Source organism: Sander lucioperca, chromosome 22 (genome assembly GCF_008315115.2).
Source record: "Sander lucioperca isolate FBNREF2018 chromosome 22, SLUC_FBN_1.2, whole genome shotgun sequence".
Taxonomy (NCBI): Eukaryota; Metazoa; Chordata; class Actinopteri; order Perciformes; family Percidae; genus Sander; species Sander lucioperca.
Genome location: NC_050194.1, coordinates 14,921,507 through 14,942,861, shown reverse-complemented (window position 1 = coordinate 14,942,861; position 21,355 = coordinate 14,921,507). Strand labels below are relative to the sequence as shown.

The following is a 21,355-nucleotide window of genomic DNA, read 5'->3' as shown; positions in this document are numbered from 1 at the left end:
AAGCAGATTCTCAATTTCACTGCTATACATTTTTAGGGGTTATTTTTCAAACATTATTGCTTTGTGTAATAATACATGAATAAATGGTGTTGGTGCTGTTGTTCAACAGCTTCCGCCAATCAGAAGTGGCTGGAGAGAAATGTGCTTTGCACACAAAACTGTTGCTCTTGGCTATTGCTTATCCCCAGCCACTTAAAGCAATAACACACAGGGCAACACTGTGGTTTCACTCCACTGATAAGCAGTGTCTAATGACTTGCCTAAACAAAGCTGCCTTTATCACAAAAGAAGCATTTTGTTGCCAGGAGACATTTTGTCCACAGAAAACAGTGGAATCAATTTGTCCTCCCTTTTGTATCTCTTTGCCTGTTGCCGGGAGCGCTGCCTGGCTCCACCGGCCAAAAAACTGTGTTGTGCATCACCACTTGGGCATCATGCCCTGCAGCAAGCAACTCAGAGAGCTAGCGGGTCAAAAACACATCTTTTCAAATTCTATCCTGGAAACAATATGTCCCAGTGTGATTAAAGTAACAAATCTGCTGAAAGTCCTTTGGCTTGGTTACGTAACAGAGTTGTACAGAAAAGTTGCCTCATGTAATCACTCTGCTTACAGTCAACTGGTGAGAGAAGTCAACCTCCTATTACATTAAGTAGCCAAGTAATAAAGAAATTGAAGGGGCAAGTGAATGACGTGTGTGTGTGAGAAGAAGGGGAGGTGGAGGTGTATTAGGGGGAAAAAGAGAGGTAAGGGAAAGAAAGATGAAACAATGGAAGGGTCAACACATAAAGACCAGGCCAGCCATGCATGTTATAATCCTCACAGTATGGCCTCCTCAATTTAATGTAATGAGTCTTAACCTTCCACTAAAACCTGCTTATGGGATTTCATAGTCATTAACCCGCAGACTCAAACTGAAGTGCACACACAATCAAATTACTTAAAGGCTACTGTAACTCTTTGCTTAGAGAGCTCTTTTTTCCCTTCTTCCCTTCACTCTTTCCCCTTCATTTATTACCTCTCCTCTCCTCTCCATGACTCCACTAGGGGGCAGTAATAAACTGAGAATCAACACATGCAGTTCAAAGTTGCCAGAATCACTGGCATCACAGCCATGACTTGGTTTGTTCTTGTAGCTGTGTGTGTACAGACTAAAAATGGATCAAATTGGGTTACTGGCCATTTTCAGGAGGGTCTCCAAATGCTAAGTGATTGTTTAATGATCAGTCCCAGGATGTGTGATCACATGACAAAGAGTAGTAGGCCTTGTAGTAGTAGTATTAAAGTAGTATGCTTTAATAGTCTCAGAAAGTCACTGGGCGAAAAAAATCAACCCATTTTTTTGTGCCCTATGAAACAAAATTTGTTTTGTTCTGTTTCATAATTGCTGGCTTGAATTAACCTACAGTTTTGTTTTAAAATGAAAAAAAAGTTCTTCTTACCCAGAGGAAATGAACAGTTTTTTATGGGACAGTTGCTCTTGGGGATAAAATTAGGAGTTTTGAGTTTGCTGTTTTCAGAATAGATTTTCTTTTAATTATATCTAAATGGGGGAAGTCTATACATTTTTCATGACAAAAGTCAGTCAACTAATCTTGGTAATTACAGCCTGTAAAACAATTTTCTGTGGCTCTGTAGTAAGAATGAATGGAAGGGATGTCACTTATAATCTAAGCATGGGCTTCAACACCATTGTTTTTTAACAGAAAGCATCCATTACTCACTGGCAGGAAGGAGGCTGGAAGATCTACCAGACAGGGGGTCTCTCTAAAGCTCAAAGATATTGAGTTGCATTTTGGGAAGTTGAAGACCAAATGATTTCGAGCTTGATGCATAGGGACTAAGGGCCCTATTTTAACGATCTAAGCGTATGGTGTGAAGCGCATGTTGCAGGTGCGTTTAGGGCGTGTCCAAATCCACTTGCTAGTTTGACAGCGGAAAAAAGGGTCTGTGCGCTGGGCGCATGTTTCAAAAGGGTTGTACTTAGTGTCTTCATTAAATCATAGGTGTGTTTTGGGCGTAACATGCATCAAACCAATCAGAGTGTCATCTCCCATTCCCTTTAAAAGCCAGGCACATTTGTACCTTGGGGCATTGCTATTATGATGGCGGATTTGCACCGTAATATTTTTATTTGTAATCTTTTGCATGTTTGTGTGCTGCTGCGCTTCCCTGTGTGTGTGTAACAAGCATAGTGTGCGCACTGTGCACGAGCCTAGGCACATTTGACTAATTCACTGTTAAAATAAGAATAAAATGGGGGTGGCCTCTGGCTCACCCAGTAAGAGCGTTTGCCCCATGTAGGCTGAGTCCTGCAGCGGCGCAGGGTTCGAATCTGACCTGCCGCCCTTTGCGGCGTGTCATCCCCCTTCTCTCTCCCCCTTTCTGGTCTATCCACTGTCAATAAAAGGGAAAAGCCCCAAAAAATAAACTTTAAAAAAAAATAACAATGAAATGCTGCGCTATTGACTTCAGACCAGGTTTTTGTTGGTCAGTGACGCGATCACTTCCTGCTGCCTCAACATAGCAATACGCCAAGAATTCACCTGAACACACCTCCCTGTAAGACCAGCACGCCTACGGGCGCAAAGATGGGCGCAGGTGCATTTGCTATTGAAACGACGTGGGCGCTGGACAGGAAACTGACAACTGCGTCAGTCTTAAACTAGCAAACACACTTGCGTCGGGCTTTGCACTGCGCCGGGTACAGGATAGGGCCCTAAAGCCTGTTTTAAAGAGCTTTCACCATAGCCTACGTAAGAGGTGTGTTTTCTGACCACGGTGGGAAATCTGTAGCAGGAAAAGTTAACCCTCTCCTTGATTTCATTTTGTTTATGGAGGAGGAGAACCAGGAAATGAGTCAGGGGAAATGCAACACTACCAAGCCACGGCCGAGTGACGTGCGTCGCCACGACGTGTAGTTACATTTTTCGAGAGGTGCAAGTCAGACTACGGCGTAGGGTCCGGCGTAGACGCAGAGGGGTCTGCGGGAGTACGCCGTCGATTCTACGCACGACTACAAAACGGCCTTAAGAGTCCTGAGCTGCTCTTGACCTCTGCTGTCCGTTAAACATGAAGATGAGGCCCGGCTAGGACTAAGTGTGGTATCAATCTTTTCTGCAAGAAAGCAAATAAGTGTATTACCCAAAATGTTGAACCATCTCTTTAATATTTGTTCCCATTTGTAATTAATGGCTTTATACACCTTTACCCTGCCTGGACATGCTGACTTCTACCTTTGTCCTGCTTCTGTTTAGAAAATAAGAACTGCATCTTCATTGAGCCGATAATCCCTGATTTCACTCTCCTTATCCTATATTTTTTCATGTGGGTGCCCTAACTCAGCACCTATCAGCTCCTTTACAGTCACACTGCTCATTACCCACGCCAACGATTTTGGAAAAGCAAGATTTAATCCCTTATTGCTCCGTGGCATGTGCGGTTGAGTATTTTACTCTTGACTAGAGGGCAACAAGAATTTGGCTTGTTTTGTTATTGTTGTTTTTTTCCAAACATGCATCAAAACATCAGACCTGTGCAACAAATGGTTCAAGTTATTTACAGCATCTGTATAAATCCAATCATAATCATGCCAATGTCAGATGGCTACATTCCCACATGCAGAGAAAATCCCATTTTGATCTCCTCTTTTGAAGACAGATGAAAGAAAAGGTCAAAAGGTTATGAAACATCATTCCAAATGTTTTTCAAATGGATTAGTACAGCTATGGAGGTAAACACTAGAACAGCTGTTGTTGGTTTCTCAAAAACAAAAGTCAAGCAACAAAACTTTGTCTATGTCCTAAGAGGCGGGTTTAGCATTTGTTAGCATAGTCTTTGAAAAAAATCCTGCAACTTCCATTTACACCAGCGACACATAAAGTGATTATATCTGAGTCCCACCGGGTCGCAAAGTCTAGTTTCCTGCTCCTGTGTACTTGCAGAGTCAAACATGAGTTTGTGGATGTTGCTCTAAGCCAACAGCATCTGGCCTATTGTCTGCTTCCACGGCTGGCTGCCTGATTAGCTGCTACAGTATTGCAATGCTAGGCAGAGAGAATTAGCTGTGTGTGTGTGTGTGTGTGTGTGTGTGTGTGTGTGTGTGAAAGAAAGAAAGAATACGCAAGAGAGCATTTTTGAGTGAGTGTATGAGTGAGTGAATGAATGTGTCTGCCTTGAGAGAATTTATGTGTGTCTGCTACTGTGTATTTATGTGTGAGTGTGGGTGGGTATACAAAATCAAGTTCCCGGGAGTCTGCAGCTAAAATTATAAGAATTACACAATGCATCACAGATTGCAGGCTGGGTGAAGAATAACACACACACTAGGCAAGTCCTCATAGATCTTGTTCATGAACGCTCTGATCTAATGTGTGTTTGTGTGTTCAATATATTGCCATCTATACAGCATTTCCTGCTTTTTCAACATAAGGAATCCAAGGAATGACACACACACACACGCACGCACGCACGCGCACACACACACACACACACACACACACACACACACACACACACACACACACACACACACAGACATTGAACAAAATCAGTGTTAAATCTTCTTTCAGCTCTTTTTGCTTCCTGTAGTTCAAAAACATATAAACCACACGAGTGCGGGAAGGCTGGTATGAGGCTGGTCACCAGTGTCAATATTTCACAGTCGCTGCCATACTGTGTGACTGACGTGGCCAGGGTGATATCAAAGCAGCAGCCACAGGGTTGACACAAAGTGCACACAGTGAGTTCCAGACTCGTGTGAATAAATATTTTTCACTTATCTGTCTAGTGTGCCACTTGTGGTAAACAATGCATATACAATACTGAATTAACTACACTGCAAGGGGTAAGTACAAAATGCTGTAAAAAGGGGGCAAATACCAGTTTTTTTTATCCACTATTACAGTGCTGTTTATGCAGCTGTGACTGTATGATTGTCTATGAATGTCATCTATGAATGTCTGATTGTATTGGGAATCAGATTTTTAGGGCTGGGCAATATGGTTGAAATCCGTATCATGATATCAATAAGGGTAGTACATTTCACTGGAATTGTATTTAAATGATTTCACATGACAAACAAATTGATTGATTGATATGGCAATTACCGGTATATACTGTAAATGAAAAATCACCTATGTAACAAACCATGTTCAAAATTCTTCATTATATGACACCAAAACAATCTACATTTTCATTTACTGGGCAACTTCATCCGAGGAAAATCATGTGATACAACAGAAAGCTCCAGAACAACTTCTAAATGGGCTTTGTAGTGAGGTTGTTTCATGTCAACTACAATATATATTTTTTCAGATTACCTTAATTCTATTATAATTTGAGTTTAGGAAAATTCTAGAAGCTTGAAAAGCGCCAATACAAGAGTTAAAATAGCGACAGATAAACCATCCAAACACAGAATGTTAAGATTACAGACAAGCAAACATGCACATACACTATGTACAAAAATGGTATGTAGGATGAGCACACAAACCCGTGATCATAGTTGTAATAATCTTGCGTGTAGTAGTCCTGCCCGGGGTCGATGCCAGATTCCATTGATAACTCCTGTGAGATTGACAGACTCTTATTAGCAGCTTTCTACCTGCACATACAGATACATACCAAATATATCTATACGCACGCACGCACGCACGCACGCACGCACGCACACACACACACACACACACACACACACACACACACACACACACACACACACACACACACACACACACACACACACACACACACACACTTATTTAAAATGCATACAGGCAGAAACACACACAGGGAGTAAAGAAGTATTCAGAAAAGAGAGACAGAGTACCTCTGGTCTGAGCAGAGAAGGTCGGAGAAGTTGTTGCGTCTGCCAGAGGGAAAGAAAAGTGGCGAATGAAAAGACAAATGGAAGAAGTTAGGAGCTCTCCCCCAAAATGGTATACATCTATTTCCAAAACGTAAAATCAATACCTGATGTTCCCTAATAAATATTGCTAGAATGCAGAGATTTCTGTGTTTTCATTTGGTGTTGTCAATCAATGTTGTGGGAGCAGGTATTTCTTTTGTAATAGTGAATATCACCTTGGAACTGAATTTCAGCTGAAAATTAAATATTAATTTAAATTTTTTTTATTAAACTTTCAAAATGTATATGCTGTCAAAGGGATTGCATGCAATCAAATACAGCTATTTAGGGGATGGATATTCACCAACAGTTGTATTACCAACATTGTTGTGGTATATATTGAACAATAAACACCTGGTAACATTTTCCACCATGTCTCTTGGGTTTTTACATTTTAATAAGCGCCATCAATGGACTGCAGACATGGGAGAATCAGTCAATTACGTAGATACAAAAGATTGTAAATACAAATCACTGATTACAGTACAAGCTGTTCCATCTTGATAACATCAAACTGAAAAGAATAGAAAGAGCAGAACACAATGAAGGGCACAACTGAACATCAGAGGAAAATAAGGAAAAGTAAATAACACACATGCAACTATATAGCATGCATACAGAGAAAGACACCTACCTCATGTTGTCTGTATCCACGTCTGGAAGATCAAAGACAGAAACAGAAAGAATACCATTACCAAGAGAACCCATCATTAAACATAATACTTCTGATGTGCTTTTAATACATGTCAGCACTTTGCTCTGCATTTTCCTTACTGCAGAGGAAATGGGGTGTGATCAAGACCCAAATGGAAGTGGCCGCTGGAAATATGTTACATTTTGCAGAATTTAACCCAGTTTCCAAGAAGAAAGCAATAAGATAAGATTTGTCTGAATGCATGGGATTGTGTGTATTTTGAGATAAATGGAGACACAGGGAGGGTTACTGTATATAAGGGACAAAGGGTGGGTGGTGATGGCGCAGTGGATATGACGCATGCCTTTGGTGTGGGAGACCCGGGTTTGATTCCCACTGCGATACATCAACCAATGTGTCCCTGAGCAAGACACTTGACCCCTAGTTACTCCAGAGGCGAGTGACCTCTGACATATATAGCAATTGTAAATCGCTTTGGATAAAAGCGTCAGCTAAATGACATGTAACAAAAAGAAACAGAATAAAAGACTAAACAAAATAGAAAAGCTGGGAAACTACAGTTAACCGCTCCTGCAGTAATGTCATTTACTGTTTATTTTGTTCTTTAATTTTGGTAAATAATCTAATTCTAGCTTTATAAATACAGAACATTCATATCTCATTTACACCCCAAATGAGCTCATCCTATTGTTGAGAAAATCGTAGATGGGGTATGTCAATATTAGCCACAACAATAATGAATCCATATATCAGTTACTAGTTTGAAAGGTGGGATGTTTTATTCATGAATACAGGGCTGTTTATTATCAGGGAATATACAACACATGCAATGTCAAATCTGTGCATGTAAACATAGTGTTTAACATAAATCTTGAACTCTGCCAGTAAATACTCTCAACTTCAACAAACAGTCAACGGATAGACGTCAGTTTAAGTTAAGCAGCACTTAGCAATCAACAGAACGCTGACCGATGTGGTGAATGGTTGAGCAGCTGGTCAACATAGAGCATCTTTTACCAAACCTAAATTTGTTGCTGGGGGGCCATAAAATTGTCGTGGCCAGATCTGGCCACAAGTTGGCAAGACCCCTGTAAGTTGTAACCAAAATTGATAATGATCCTTAAATAATATCATTATGGTTTTCAATTGAGGGTTTACAGTAAGCGTCCACGATGGAGGTAGAATAGGATTCACAGTCAGAGATGTGATAATGTAATCCAGTAGTTCCAAGCCTTTTTGGTCTGAGATACCCCCACAACCCTGTCAGATGAACTCACATACACCTTGATCGATTCCAAAATCATGTTCCAACTGTATAACACTATTCATTATATGAAAGTAGATATTCTTAAGTTTTTCATACAATTGAACTATCAATATTAAGGTTTTAGCTACCTGTTTAAACTTCTGTGCTTGCTTGCTGACTAGTTTTCTCTTACATAACTGTAACATGTAGTGTTTAGGTGTTACAGTTGACTTAATGTTAATATGTGAATATTTTTTATGAAATCATAATTTCAACATTTTCAAATTACAGTACTTGGATACAATCTTTCATTTACCCCCTGGAAACTACAGAAGTAACCCCTGGGGTCATGTACCCCTGGTTGTGAATCACTGATGTAATCATAATCAGAGCATCTCCATAATTGTATTCCTAATCATTTCAGAGTCCGTGTCTATGCCAGGGAGTTTTATGGACTGCATGCTCCTTTATCATAAAAAAGTCCAGTAAAATAACCTAACATCACAGGTCCCAAGCAAATTGAAATTCAAATCTAAAGATCTGACCATTTCTCCTGTGTGACACAAACCTTCACTCACTCTGGCTGATTTTTCACAACCATGAAGGCACTCGGAAAGCCTTTGCTTATGTTCTGTTCTGCTCGAAACCATAATTACTCTCGGCTCAGTTTGACATCAAGTGAAGACAGAAAATCAAACAGGTCTGAAGAGGATGCTCTCAAGTACTTATCAGAGAGGTATACTTATGTCAGCTAAGTTGTCTGCAGGAGGCTGTAGCCTATATAAATGAATATATGGCCATGTGCAACATGTTATTATGATACAGTATCTTAACTGTTACATTTTAATTATTATATTCACGTAACATGATGCGTGGAGGCATTTCGGTCAGACAAAAAAGTGTAAGTCATACCGTCATGCCTGTAGAGACTTATTACAGCAAATGCTTTTTCTGCACAAATTAGTCAGGGGCTGTACAATGTTTAGAACATATAGCAGTAAACAAATATTTGCTATTTAAAGATATAGTGGAGTAATGGCATCCTGAATTAAGTCACACTCCCTGTGTGTTTGTTGTAAACAGAGCTTGTGGGTATTGTTGGGTCACTGTATCAATCAATCAATCAATCAATTTATTATTTGGCCCAGAAGGCAGTTTGTGTCTGTAAATTATAGAGTGTGGTCTAGACCTACTCTATCTGTAAAGTGTCCTGAGATGTTTGTTATGACACTATAATTAAAATGTAATTAAACCAGAAAACAAAAGGCTCTCACCGGCATAGAGACATAAAAATGAGGGATAAACAAGCTGGGATAAAAAAATAAAAGTTGGAAGAAAAAAGCCAGAAGGAAAAACAAAAAAATTAAAAAATAACCAAGAAAAACAGCCGAAAATCTCTCTGTCCATGTGTGTTAACTATGTTGCTGCAGGATGTTTTGTCATGTGAAACCAAGGTAATGAGCTGACAAAATGAGGATGTATCACAGAACAACAAATGGTGACTTATAGAGGACACATCAGGTTCTCCTTTCTGTTATTAGAATGCAAACACACACAGGCGCACACACACACACACAAATTGTGAAACCACTTGCGCATGTCATTAAATGAATTAAAATGAAAATAGAATTGTGCCTCCTAAACACAGACACACACTTCAAGGAGAAATTGTAACCTTTCATTCAGTGTCAAAATGCAGTTTTGAATGAATGAGTGTGCTTCAAAAAGACTAGATTATCTGGTGTGGAAGAATGTATTGATGGACATGACAATGGATGGATAGAAAAGGTTGAATGAATGAATTAATACATAGATGAAACGGTTGATTTTTGATGGATCTACCGGTTAGGATGAAATAGCCCTCACTGTGTGTGTAAATGTGTGTATACTCTCTCAGATTATAGCTACCAACAGTATGTGCCTCGCATTGTGTAGTGTTTGATCTGTGTTTGTGTCACTGTGTGAAGATAAGTCTATCACTGTGCTCTTGTTGCTCTGACAGACATATTATTAAGTCCTCTCGAGACAAAAAACCCAGACAGCTGATCTCCGTCACACACACACACACACACACACACACACACACACACACACACACACACACACACACACACACACACAGAGTGATGATTGACTCTTGCTCTTTGTGTCCTCTCCACCATGTCTCGCAGTGTGTGTGAGAAGCAGTAGGAGGTAAATATTAGCTCTTAAAGAACACACTTAGGCCCTCATGTAGGCCCTCATCAAACATAGCGTTATCAGCGCCATGGCCAACCCGCAGAAAGCGCACCCTGTGATACTTCAGCTTATGTCGTATTTACCAAACCTACAATTCATCGGGTAATCAGCACCTTTCTCCGCCCACTATACCGTAAATTGCGCTGTAGCAAAGCGTTAAGTACTTGTGCTATGATACGGCTGTGTGTCATAGCGATGATATTCCGATATTCTCACTGCTGATGCTATGACTGTTTGAAATGATCCTGATGCCGATATTTGTAATGTAGCGAGGAGTTTAACAACTGCTGGAATGGAATGTGAACGCTGAGTCGGAGATTCAATGTCATCTTTGATTTCTTCCAGTAACTGTAATATTGCATGGCTGCTTAATCTGTAACGCTTAATGATTTCGTGTTCACTCAATTGAAAAAGTGTGATCCTTGTGGCAAAAATCCTTTCAGCTGGTCTCGTTGACCTATGTCTTCGTCTTGCTCGGATTACTGCTGCCATTTCACCAGGAGGCATATGCGAGGAAACCCGCTTGCGGCTGGTTTACACCTGCTTTTAAGAGGCGGAGAATTTTCACCGCAAAATAGAGACGCTCTTTCACGGGCGGTTTTTGTACATACCGCAGAATACATAATTAGGCGCACTTTACGCTTTCCCTCCCATCTCTTTATGGGAAACTCCCACTTTCCCCTTGACCCACCCGTGAATGCATATGCATGACACGGAAAAGCGCAATTTGCCATTTTCAGTTCCCGCGATAGGCAGTCTGAGCTTTTACCTCAGTGCGGCATGTTTGTACATACCTCGCCATGCTTTTACGCGCAAATACAAATAAGCCTGTCAGACTATAAAACCCAAAACAATTACTTCTCTCTTTTCTTTCTACAGTTCGTCTCTCACTTCTCTCTCACAGTGTTACTGTAGCTCCCTTGCCCTTTGCACAGTAACTCCTCAACTCATTTGTTACTTTTTGTCCTACCTGTTTCACACTCTGCCCATTTCGGCCTTTTCTCTCTCATTTATTCTTATTTACTCTAAATTTGGAATTTCCAAAATGTAAATGTGAGAGACAGAACTGCAGATAAATAGCCATGTTCCGGCTTTAAACAGCTTTATATCTATACTTTATATCACTTATAATAATTCAGCATTTCTAAAGTTTGAATGTCTTGAATAAAACTTACACTGAGCCACATCACAACAAAAATCTCACAACTTTTGTTACATTGTTATATTATTACATTATTATTACATGTCATTTAGCTGACGCTTTTATCCAAAGCGACTTACAATTGCTATATATGTCAGAGGTCACACGCCTCTGGAGCAACTAGGGGTTAAGTGCCTTGCTCAGGGGCACATTGGTTGATGTATTGCAGTGGGAATCGAACTCCGGTCTCCCACACCAAGGCATGTGTCATATCCACTGCGCCATCACCACCCACCAGAGAATTTAAGTCAATACTCACAGTAGCTTGACTTATGACCCAGTGACTGAACAATTGTGGTCTTATTTTTGAAGTTTTGGCCACCATTTGTATTGGTTATGGTAACAATTACCAAAGTGAGATTGTGGAACACAGCTATATTGCTAAAACAAAGTCTGATGGGGCAAGAAATACAGACGTCAACTGATCAGACAGGTTGTAAACAAGACTAAGGGTCTACAGCCATGCTAGCAGCTACCTGAGGCTGTACTATTGTAACCCTTATAGTGTTATTACACTATAAGGGTGCTCTTCCATCTTTTTAAACCATTTTTTGCCTGCTTGCTTCATCTGAACTTCTCTGTAAGGGTTAAGTCGCCTACACATGCTCTGTGGTAGAACCGCGAGGTAGGGAGCAGAGCAGAGAGGCAAAACACAGCACAGCAACGTTCTGGAATTGGTTGTGCCTTGAAAGGTCTGCGGCAACTATGACAAAGTTCAAAATAATTTGAACTTTGAGCACAGCGCTCGGCTCAAATCCGAGCGATGCGCGACGCCAAGGGTAGCGCTACGCCTAGTTGGGCGGCACCGCTCTCCCCATTGGAAAACAATGTTTTACCGCGGATCAATGTGTAGGCCGCTTTAGGTGTTAGGGGATGAGAATGAGGGATGGTTCACATCATCTTGTGACGACATGAGTGTCAGTAATCAATATTTTTCATGTGTTTTGTACAGAACAAGGCACAACTAAGCACTAACTACAATTTCAACTCATTGATTTGATTGTTGTTTTAGAGCTCATTTGTTAAGGGGTTCACATACTATTTACCGTTTGGATTTTTTTTACAAAAATTTAGATTACTTAATAAATATGCCAATTCAGAAAACTATTATTTGAGTGTTATTAGTTTACATAGTGTATTTTTCTTTTATAGTGACTTTGATAAATATCAGAATATATTTTATAGATAAATTGTGCATAAATGTGGGTAATTCCAAAGAATTCACCTTCTTTTTCTTGGTATTGTATAATTGTCTCATAGCTATTTGCTGCTTCAATGACCACAGTTTTCCATGATAATGTTTTCTGTAGCGAGGATCAAACCTGTGAATATACAATTATATGACAGCTGCTCCCTCTCTATGGCTTGTATCTGTGTTTCTAAATTTAGTTTCAATTAAACGCTGTTGGCTTTGCTGAACATTGTAAACAATACTTATTTCCAAAGAAGATGCACGTTCTCTAGCAAAAACACTTACTCACAATAAGAACCGAAAGAGTGAAAGCAGAATCTGTGTGTGTGTGTGTGTGTGTAAGTGTGTGAGTGTGTGTGTGTGTGTGTGTGTGTGCGCAATGACATGCAGCACATTGAGAAAAGCTAATCTTAACATAAAACATTTCCAACCCAGTCAGCTGAAACAGTAGCACTGCCGGCAACCTGTTTAATGCAGCTGTGTGTTTGTGGAAGTGTACATGTTCATATTCCTGTTTATACCAGGGCTCTTGTGTGTGTATGTGAGATTGTCTGTTGATGCTTTAAGTTGAGCCTAAAATGTACAAATCAAGGTTTATAAATTCATCATGATCGTCATCATCATTTGTGTGTAAGCAGAGAAACACTTTACTAAACAACTGCAAAGGCTGTGTGTGTGTGTGTGTGTGTGTGTGTCATAATAACGGCTGTATATATTCCACTGGACACACGACAAATCCTGTCATCACTTGATAACCACAGATATAACCTTCAGGGTTTTTTTTTTTTTTGACTGTACATCATTATTTGATCACATTGCCCAGATATGGTCCTCAGTATCATGCTGGTCTTGTGGGACAGATGTGATTCTGTCACTCATGATGACAATATGCATCTGGAGACACCTTGTTGAAACTGATTTAGCTGATGGCAGTGAGGTCTGCTGCTGACAGGGCTATATCCACAGGCTTTGATTCCACTCCAGGCTTTGAGTACATTTTAGACATTGTTAAGGTAATGTAGGCGCTTTGAAGACTGCCACTTCTTCACATATCTGGTTAGCTCTACAGCAGAGGTCAAATTAGAGACGAATATGTCATTCCTTTTTCTGTATAACAGCTACAGGTATTTCATCAAAGGAAAGGGAAGGGCTTGACATGTCTTACAAGCAGTTACAGATGACATTCCTGGGAAGCGTCACCTGTGAATCTTACCCATGAGAGTCTAACTATTGCAATAAAAACATTTTTTTTTTTCATGCAATGTAACCATGTATAATATGGTGTAACATGCTTTGCAGAGGACTGAGTGTGCATTTGTGATAAGATTTGATTTGATAAGGCAGACATTTACATCAAAACATGTTGCAAAATTCCACTGCCACCTGATCTGCAATATTATCATATTAACGAGTCCCTTTTCTTTAGATTTTTAAATGACGTAAAAATGTTTTTGCAAAGACATCTGATGCATTAGGGAATGTTACTTTTATGATATAATTTTAAAAGTAGAAAAAAAAATTGCCCTACAATGATGGATGAATGGAAGCATTTTCAAATGTTATCTCCAGTGGTTAGTTTCATTTTGACCAAATGTGGTTGTGTGACCTTAATTAAACAGTATTTCATATCTGAGGTGAGTAAAATATTGTTTTTCCTCATTAATATGCTACAAATGTCGGAGGCTGTGAATATGACTACCTCTGCATACTTTTCTGGCACAATCAATCAAGAGAAAACAGTAGATGTCATTAAGTAGATGCTCCATTTTGAACATGCCCATAGCACTGCTGCTTCACTTCTGCTGCTCCCTGAGGACAAATGTACATGCTGTCTTGGGGACTGTATCACTAATGCTAATGTTAAAGTGACATCAGACTGAGGACGTTTTAGTACCAACTACTACAGTAGCTACCAGAATAGGTTAGTGTGAGGGGCAAATTCTAAATGTTACTGTTACGGCACTAAGGCTGTTTGGTAACAATTTATTTGAAGGTATCTCCATAAGAGTGACATGACACTGTCATGAACACATGACACTGTCATGACACAGTCATGACACATGAATCCTAACTCTAACCCTAACCCTAACCCTGACCCTAACTTGTCATGACAAAAACCTAATGACACGTAATGACAGAAGCGTTATGTCATAAACGTTTATGACTTGTTTATGTTTATGACAAGATACCTTCAAGTAAAGTGTAACCAGCTGTTTTCTATGATATTTAAATTATTGTCAAACAAAAAATGTCTCTAAAACTCTTCAGTCAGTACCACATATTTTATTGAGAAAAATGTCTCATGTTGATGGTCTTTTTGTATTTTTCATATTAATTATTTCCCAAAGTACCCACACAATGATTTTAATGAAGGAAATAGTAAGAAGAAGCAATAGCAACCTATAGAAAATGTTGAAAATGTAGCACATATTGTGAATAAAAATATCACTCTACAAAAATGTTTAAGACATTTTTCTACTGTATCTATGCACATACCTAAAACACAAAGAACTACCAACTAAATAAGTATTTGACAAAAAGCAGAACGGACACAAAAAGACAAAAGATAACTTATTATATATAAAACAATATTTCACTTTCCCCATGTCTCTGTTTGCATTTTGAAGGTAGTTTGTTTTAACACATGTTGATGTCATGAAGTATTGATATGAAAAGGTCAACCCTGTCTCCTACAAATTACGTTTATATAAAACTAATTTACAACGGTGAATATGTTTTGAAGGAAACGTAAAGCTTGCAGGATTACATTTTCAATCAACATAATAAGCTAAATTAAAATGTAATTAGCATATAAGTTACAATAAATGTTGATTCTGTACTGATCATATCAATACAATGTAGCTTTTTATTCAAAAAAAACATTGCCAGTGAACATAATCAAGCCGGCGATTACGTTAAGTAGCACGACGTAATTGGAAAAACTTAAATATATTAAAATAGTAATATTAAAGTAATTTGTGTTAAGAGTTAAGAAAGATACATAGCTGTGCATTGACTCAAATTAAACAAAGATGGAAAGATGTTTGTAGACAGTAACCTACTGATAGGAACAGACAGATTGAATATTGTACACAGAACATAATCTGTGATCTTACAGTGTTACAGCACTAGGAAACTATGTAATATTGATGAAATGGAGAGTAAAACCAGAATATGACATGACTGATCATATCACTGGTTGTGGCCCTGTAACAGCGAAATACCATCCATACTAAGAAAATACAAAAAATAAACACGTCCAGCAAAGTTCAATCAAAGTTGGCAGGTTTAGCCTTGTTCTCTCTCCTGTTTGATTTTTTATTTTCACACCGACAACATCTAGAATAAGTTGTCCAAGAGGTCAAGATGTCCAGAGGGTGTGTTTTAAAGCCACCCCAAACACAGCTTCTCACAACTGCAAGTGCGTCCATCTACAATAAAGTGTCTTTGATTGATTAGAATTTGTTGTTGATAAGAATATCAATTACTTGGCATGGATGTAAAATGGTAATGAAAACAGTCAAACTGAAAGTTAGCAGGAGACATTTTGCCACTTCTAATCACTTGATTTCACAGCTCCCATCTGCAGCTATTTAAGCCAATGTACCTCAGTGTTAATTAAAAACAACAACATTTGTGGGCAAACTAAAATAATGGCAATGGCAGATAATGAGTTAGCCCTCTAAACAACTACTATTTAAATTTGTCCTAGTATTTCAGGTTCACTGAAATGGGGACACACTTTTAAAAATGAACTTGACCTAATTATCATTTCCTTTTCGACCTTCACCATTTTTTTTAATCCTTCGCTCTTCTTGCAAGAGTCAAAGAGAAATAGTGTAGAATACAGTAACAGAGTGGAAGCCCTTTCCAGCGATTACATGACTACATTAGGGCTATGCAGGATGTGATCTTTCTTGCTGTTTTACATCCACTCACTTCTCTTTTTTTGTTCACAAGTACCATCATTTGAGAGGAGAAACATTTTTCTTATACCCACATTTTTTTTGCTAGTCCTAGATTTTTTTTTTCCCATGTAAGAAAAAACAAAGTCATGTTGGAAGAGCACAGTCCCAGCATGGTAAAGAATCACCAAATCATCACAGCACTCCGCTGAGCTATTTTGAGCATCAGTCCCTTGACAGACGCGACAACTACGCAACAATGTTAAGAAATTCCCCTTGGTGTGCTTTCCATATTATAAAGGCAAAGGCTAGAGCATTGTAGACTGAGAGGGGAATCGTTTCTCAAGTTCTTCCACGATGGAGTTCATGTTTGGGTTGGGTTGAATCTGTGGAGGTGGAGGTGGAGGATCCTCTCCTCCTCCTCCCACTTCTTCTCCACCTCCCCCTTCACCCTCCTCTCCTCCTGCTGCTGTTACTGCTAATTCATCCAAGTCAAGAGAACCAAGAGAATCCATGGAGGCTCGGCTCTTCAATACCTTTTTGAGCGGGATCTGTTTCTGATCTATCTGGCTGAACATGTTTGCCACCGACTTCTCAATGTCCGCAATGTTTTCGATGTTCTTTAAGATTCCTTTCCGCTCTTTTCGGGGAGGTTCGGGCTCCGCAGGTAGGGGTGGTGGTGGTGGCCGGAGGGACACGGGCCGCAGAGCCGGTACCTCGGAGAGTGATGGGAGTACAAAGGTGGATGGACGCAGGAATGAGGGCGACAAAGGTGGAGGGAGAGGTGGAGGCGGGGGCGGGGGAGGAGGTGGGGGAGGGGGAGGAGGAGTCTGCTTTTCTATATGGTTGGAGTGAGATGAAGCAGGAGGGAGAGAAGCAGAGGAGGAAGAGCGGTGCGGAGGAGGAGATGATGGAGGAAGAGGAGCTGATATGGGAGGCGGAGGTGGTGGGGATGGAGATATTGGTGGTGGTGGTGGTGGTGGTGGTGGAGGAGTTGACGGAGGATCAGGGATAAGCTCTGAATTGACCTGAAGTCGTTCTTCCGCACTCTGATTTCCTGTTAAATTTACCCCGAAGCGTCGCAGCACAGGAGGAGTTGGCTTGTGACTTGGAGGAGGGGTCCCTCCATCACTTTGGGTGACAATAATACTCGGAGGACCCTCTTTGACCTGAGCAGTTAGAACATTTGGGGGAGACTCCGGGAAAATAGAAAGTATGATATCAGGCGACAAAGATCCTCGTGAATCTCTGTTTTGCCTTTGCCTCATTTCCTGGATTGCCTGTTGCTCAAACTGTCTGGCTTGTTCTTTGACTGTCAGCTTGGGTTCCAGATTTGGGCTTCCCATTAAGTCTGAATCCAACCCACGGTCAAATCCTGAATCCAGACCAGCATCTTTACTCTCCTTGAATTCGGCCTTTAGAAGCTCCAGCTCCCACTGAACGGGATCCATGACCACTTGCCGTCTCAAAGTGTCAAACATCTCTCTTCGATGTAACCTTGATGGGAGAGTCCAGCTGTGTCCAACCCCAGATCCCCATCCGCTGTCACTGCCACTGTACCCACTGAATCCCACATCTCCTCCAGGGGAGCTGCTGAGCCTCAGCCACGCCTCTCGAATGCCTTTCCTGGAAGGGGAGAAATTTCCAAGAAAGTCTCTTCTCCTCTGGCTTCTTCCGAGAGTCTCTGGGCTACTCAAAGTCCCGTCCTCATGGTAGATGGGATTTTTGATAGTCAGGGGGTTTTCATCAGAGAGAAAGGTGATGCTGGACTCAGACTTGGGCAGGTTGTTGAGTACCCCTCCGTTAGCAACGCACTGACGGTGGGCAGCGATCGCTCGTGTGGCAAAATCTGAGATCAGACGTTGGCGGTCGGTTTCATCCAAACTGCCACCACTCCCACCAGCAACACTGTGGTTTGACCGGCTGGTACATGCATGGAAGAAAATGTGAGAAAAAAAAAGATGGAATGAAGGAAGAGATAATAAAAGAATTACAAATAAAATATGAGGGAGAGGAGTGTATAGTGAATTGGAAAGATGTAATTATATAAATCGAAGCTAAATAAATGGAAGAGGGAGATAGGGACTGAATGAAATTCAAATAAAAGAGTAGCAATGCATAGAATGGTTAGATAAGATGTTTTTTTATAAAGGGGAGAGACAACAGAAGGATACATAAGGAATGGTAGAAAGGCAGCTACAACAATAAAACGTCTGCTAAAGCTGTTTGATAGATAAAATGAAAAGAGACTTCACATTAAGAGATAAATGAGGACAGGGATGAGAGGAAATGGAGGAGGGGTCTTAAAAGAGGTAACCACATTTTCTTTCTGTGCTGTTTTTACCCGAGGGGCAAGAGATGGAGCACTAAAGAATAGTCTTGGAACTCAAATGAAAAGAATGCAAATAGATCTTATGTACGCTAAAAGTGGTGCACTACAAAGACGCCACTGCATCACGACTATAAACAACGCCAGATCTGTTGGGGCAGGGGTAGACAACTGTGTGTCATGATGTTTTGAGAGTATGCAGATTTTCTTACAACAAAAGACTATATCCTATATATCCTATATCCTCCTCTCTGGTTGAAGGTGCACTAATCTGTGAAATCTCTTGTGTAGTTTATGACTTTGTTAAAACTCTGCAGACTCTTGGTTCTTCATGGCACATGGCTGGCTACTTCTATGCTGTAAGTCAAATAATGCAACTTTATCAGAGTTCTGATTCATTACTGATCGGCCACAATCAACCTTCAGCAACACAACTTTGCTCTCTGATCTACCAAGGTACAACATACCCTGCACATGAAACAAGAGTAACCACTGACGAGCACGGACACAAACACAAAACAAAGGCAAGAAAACGTTCACAGCATAGTCGCAAACTACAGTAGTCACAGATGTGAAGCAATTTTTAGCATCCTACTCACTTTTGTCTGTTAGTCATGGATAAAAGGTGGATGGATGAGAATAAGAGAAGATGGACAGATGAATGCATCAGTCAACATGAGGAAAACAGGAAAAGCAGAGTGATGAAATGACAACAAAGAATGTTATAAATGTTCAATGTTGAGAAAGAACAGAGCTAGTAGAAAAGGTTTATACAGTATGCCTTATAGAATGAAAACCATCCACTTTTGTCCACAAGGGCTAAAGACCTTGCACATTAACACTCTGATATCAGTTGTTGAGAGAAGAAAGAGTATTTCTCAGTGCCTGTCTGGGGAATAACACTGGCAACTTTCAAGTCATAACTTAATTGCCATACCGTTATATTTGTCATTATGCTATAAGATTAAGAATAGAAAAATGTCTCACATACAGTATATTTATTGATCTGTTATATAAAGAGCAATACTCCATTTTCAACATTGGAGAACACCATTAAATATTAAGAGACTGCAGAGTGTAGACGTTAAAGCATTTTATAATGATTTCATCTTGTTTCGGCATCACATGAGATCATTTATTTGAGTTTTTAATAAAATTACGATATATTTGGATTTTCCTTTCTCTTAGTTGCTTTTCAAAGTAAAAGTTTTAAAATATACACTGTAGCTATTATCAGGTAATCTTAAAACAACAGTTGCAAATTTTCAATATAATTGGGAACAATTAGGCTTTATTTTGTATTTTATACATACGTTGAAGGTTATGAGATAAAATGTTTCCTGCTGTTTTAAATTGAATGGTAGTCAAGACATTAACCATTATAATTATGGAGCAAAAACAACATTAAACCATACAGTGGCCAAGTTAGCCTGGAAACAATACATATTCCAGTAAAAAGAAGTTAAAAACAGTAAATAGGAAGGCATATTATACACATCTAGTTATTGCTACACAGCACACATGATGACAATAACATGTGCTGTGTTGCTAAATAACATTACTTTTAATTTAAGTTTTTAAACATGCTTCATTTAATTTGCTACTAATAATAAGTGAAATGACACTTCATTTCTCATAGGTAATTGAAAACAGACATTAAAACCCAAGCCTGTCAAGAGAACAGCCAAAGGTAATTAAAAGAAAAAAGAAAAAGCCTCAGAAATCAGTCTACTGAGGAGTTTGATAATGGACTTTAATTATGGATGTGGAAACTTTTGCACTTTTCCAGGTTTTATACTCTTCAGGGATTATTTAGTCTCTACAAGATTGCAGTGATAATACAGAACACTAGTATTGCACAAAAAAACGCATGCACGCACACACACACACGCACGCACGCACACGCACACACACACACAAAAAATACCCTTCTCACCACAATTAAACATGCTCTACAGCTTATCAAAATAATTAATTATCGCCCAGGGTGGTCTTTTATTACGGGATGCATTTATTACAATTATCTCATATCCAAGTTAATTTCCACACAAATGTTTCAGAGGATCATTTGGGCTAGTTAGTACACACACACACACACTCTCTCTCTCTCTCTCTCTCTCTCTCTCTCTCTCACACACACACACACACACACACACACACACACACACACACACACACACACACACACACAGTTGGAAAGCCCTTGTTGTCATTTGGAGATAGTTCCTACCATCTTGCATATGAATTTCTCTCATGTTAATAGGAGTGGGGAGGCATATCAAGGGCAGACAGGACTCCGGTGATGCATGTAATGTTGATAAGAGTTCCTCTCAACTTCTTCTTAACGCTCCAGTAAGAAATTATGAATGAACTATCTGTGCATTGCCTTGAGTAAGTGTGTGTATGTGTGTGGTTGTTAAAACTTTCAGATAAAAGTTAATACAGTGTCTCTACATACAGTTACCATTAAACTCTTGTTTAACCAAGGCAAAATGTGTCAAACCAGCACAAATTGGCAAGAGGATAAATTACACTAAATGTGCTAAGATACAGAGAAACGGGGGAGCTACACTAAGTGGTGAAGAGAATATGACTAAATTGCACAATAACAAAGCAACGTTTGGAAGCAGCATAGAAGATTCAGCACTGATAGGACTTGCGATGTAGGACATAATTAATAAAA

General features: G+C 39.7%; 1 protein-coding gene across 5 annotated transcripts in view; it reads right to left on the bottom strand.

Annotated features, from left to right (window-relative positions):
* LOC116061225 (protocadherin-15-like) overlaps positions 1-21,355 on the bottom strand; it is a 176,925-nt gene that overhangs the window by 5,164 nt on the left and 150,406 nt on the right. For 2 of the 5 annotated variants that reach the window (XM_031315263.2, XM_031315264.2), the window contains 3 exons: positions 6,541-6,562; positions 5,829-5,867; positions 5,493-5,566 (listed from right to left, as the gene is read on the bottom strand). In XM_031315263.2, coding sequence (XP_031171123.2) covers positions 5,493-5,566; positions 5,829-5,867; positions 6,541-6,562 — 135 coding nt within the window. Of the gene's footprint in view, positions 1-5,492; positions 5,567-5,828; positions 5,868-6,540; positions 6,563-14,705; positions 18,267-19,271; positions 19,278-21,355 lie in introns of those variants that run through there. The other 3 variants (XM_035997477.1, XM_035997478.1, XM_035997476.1) reach the window with 3 other exon arrangements.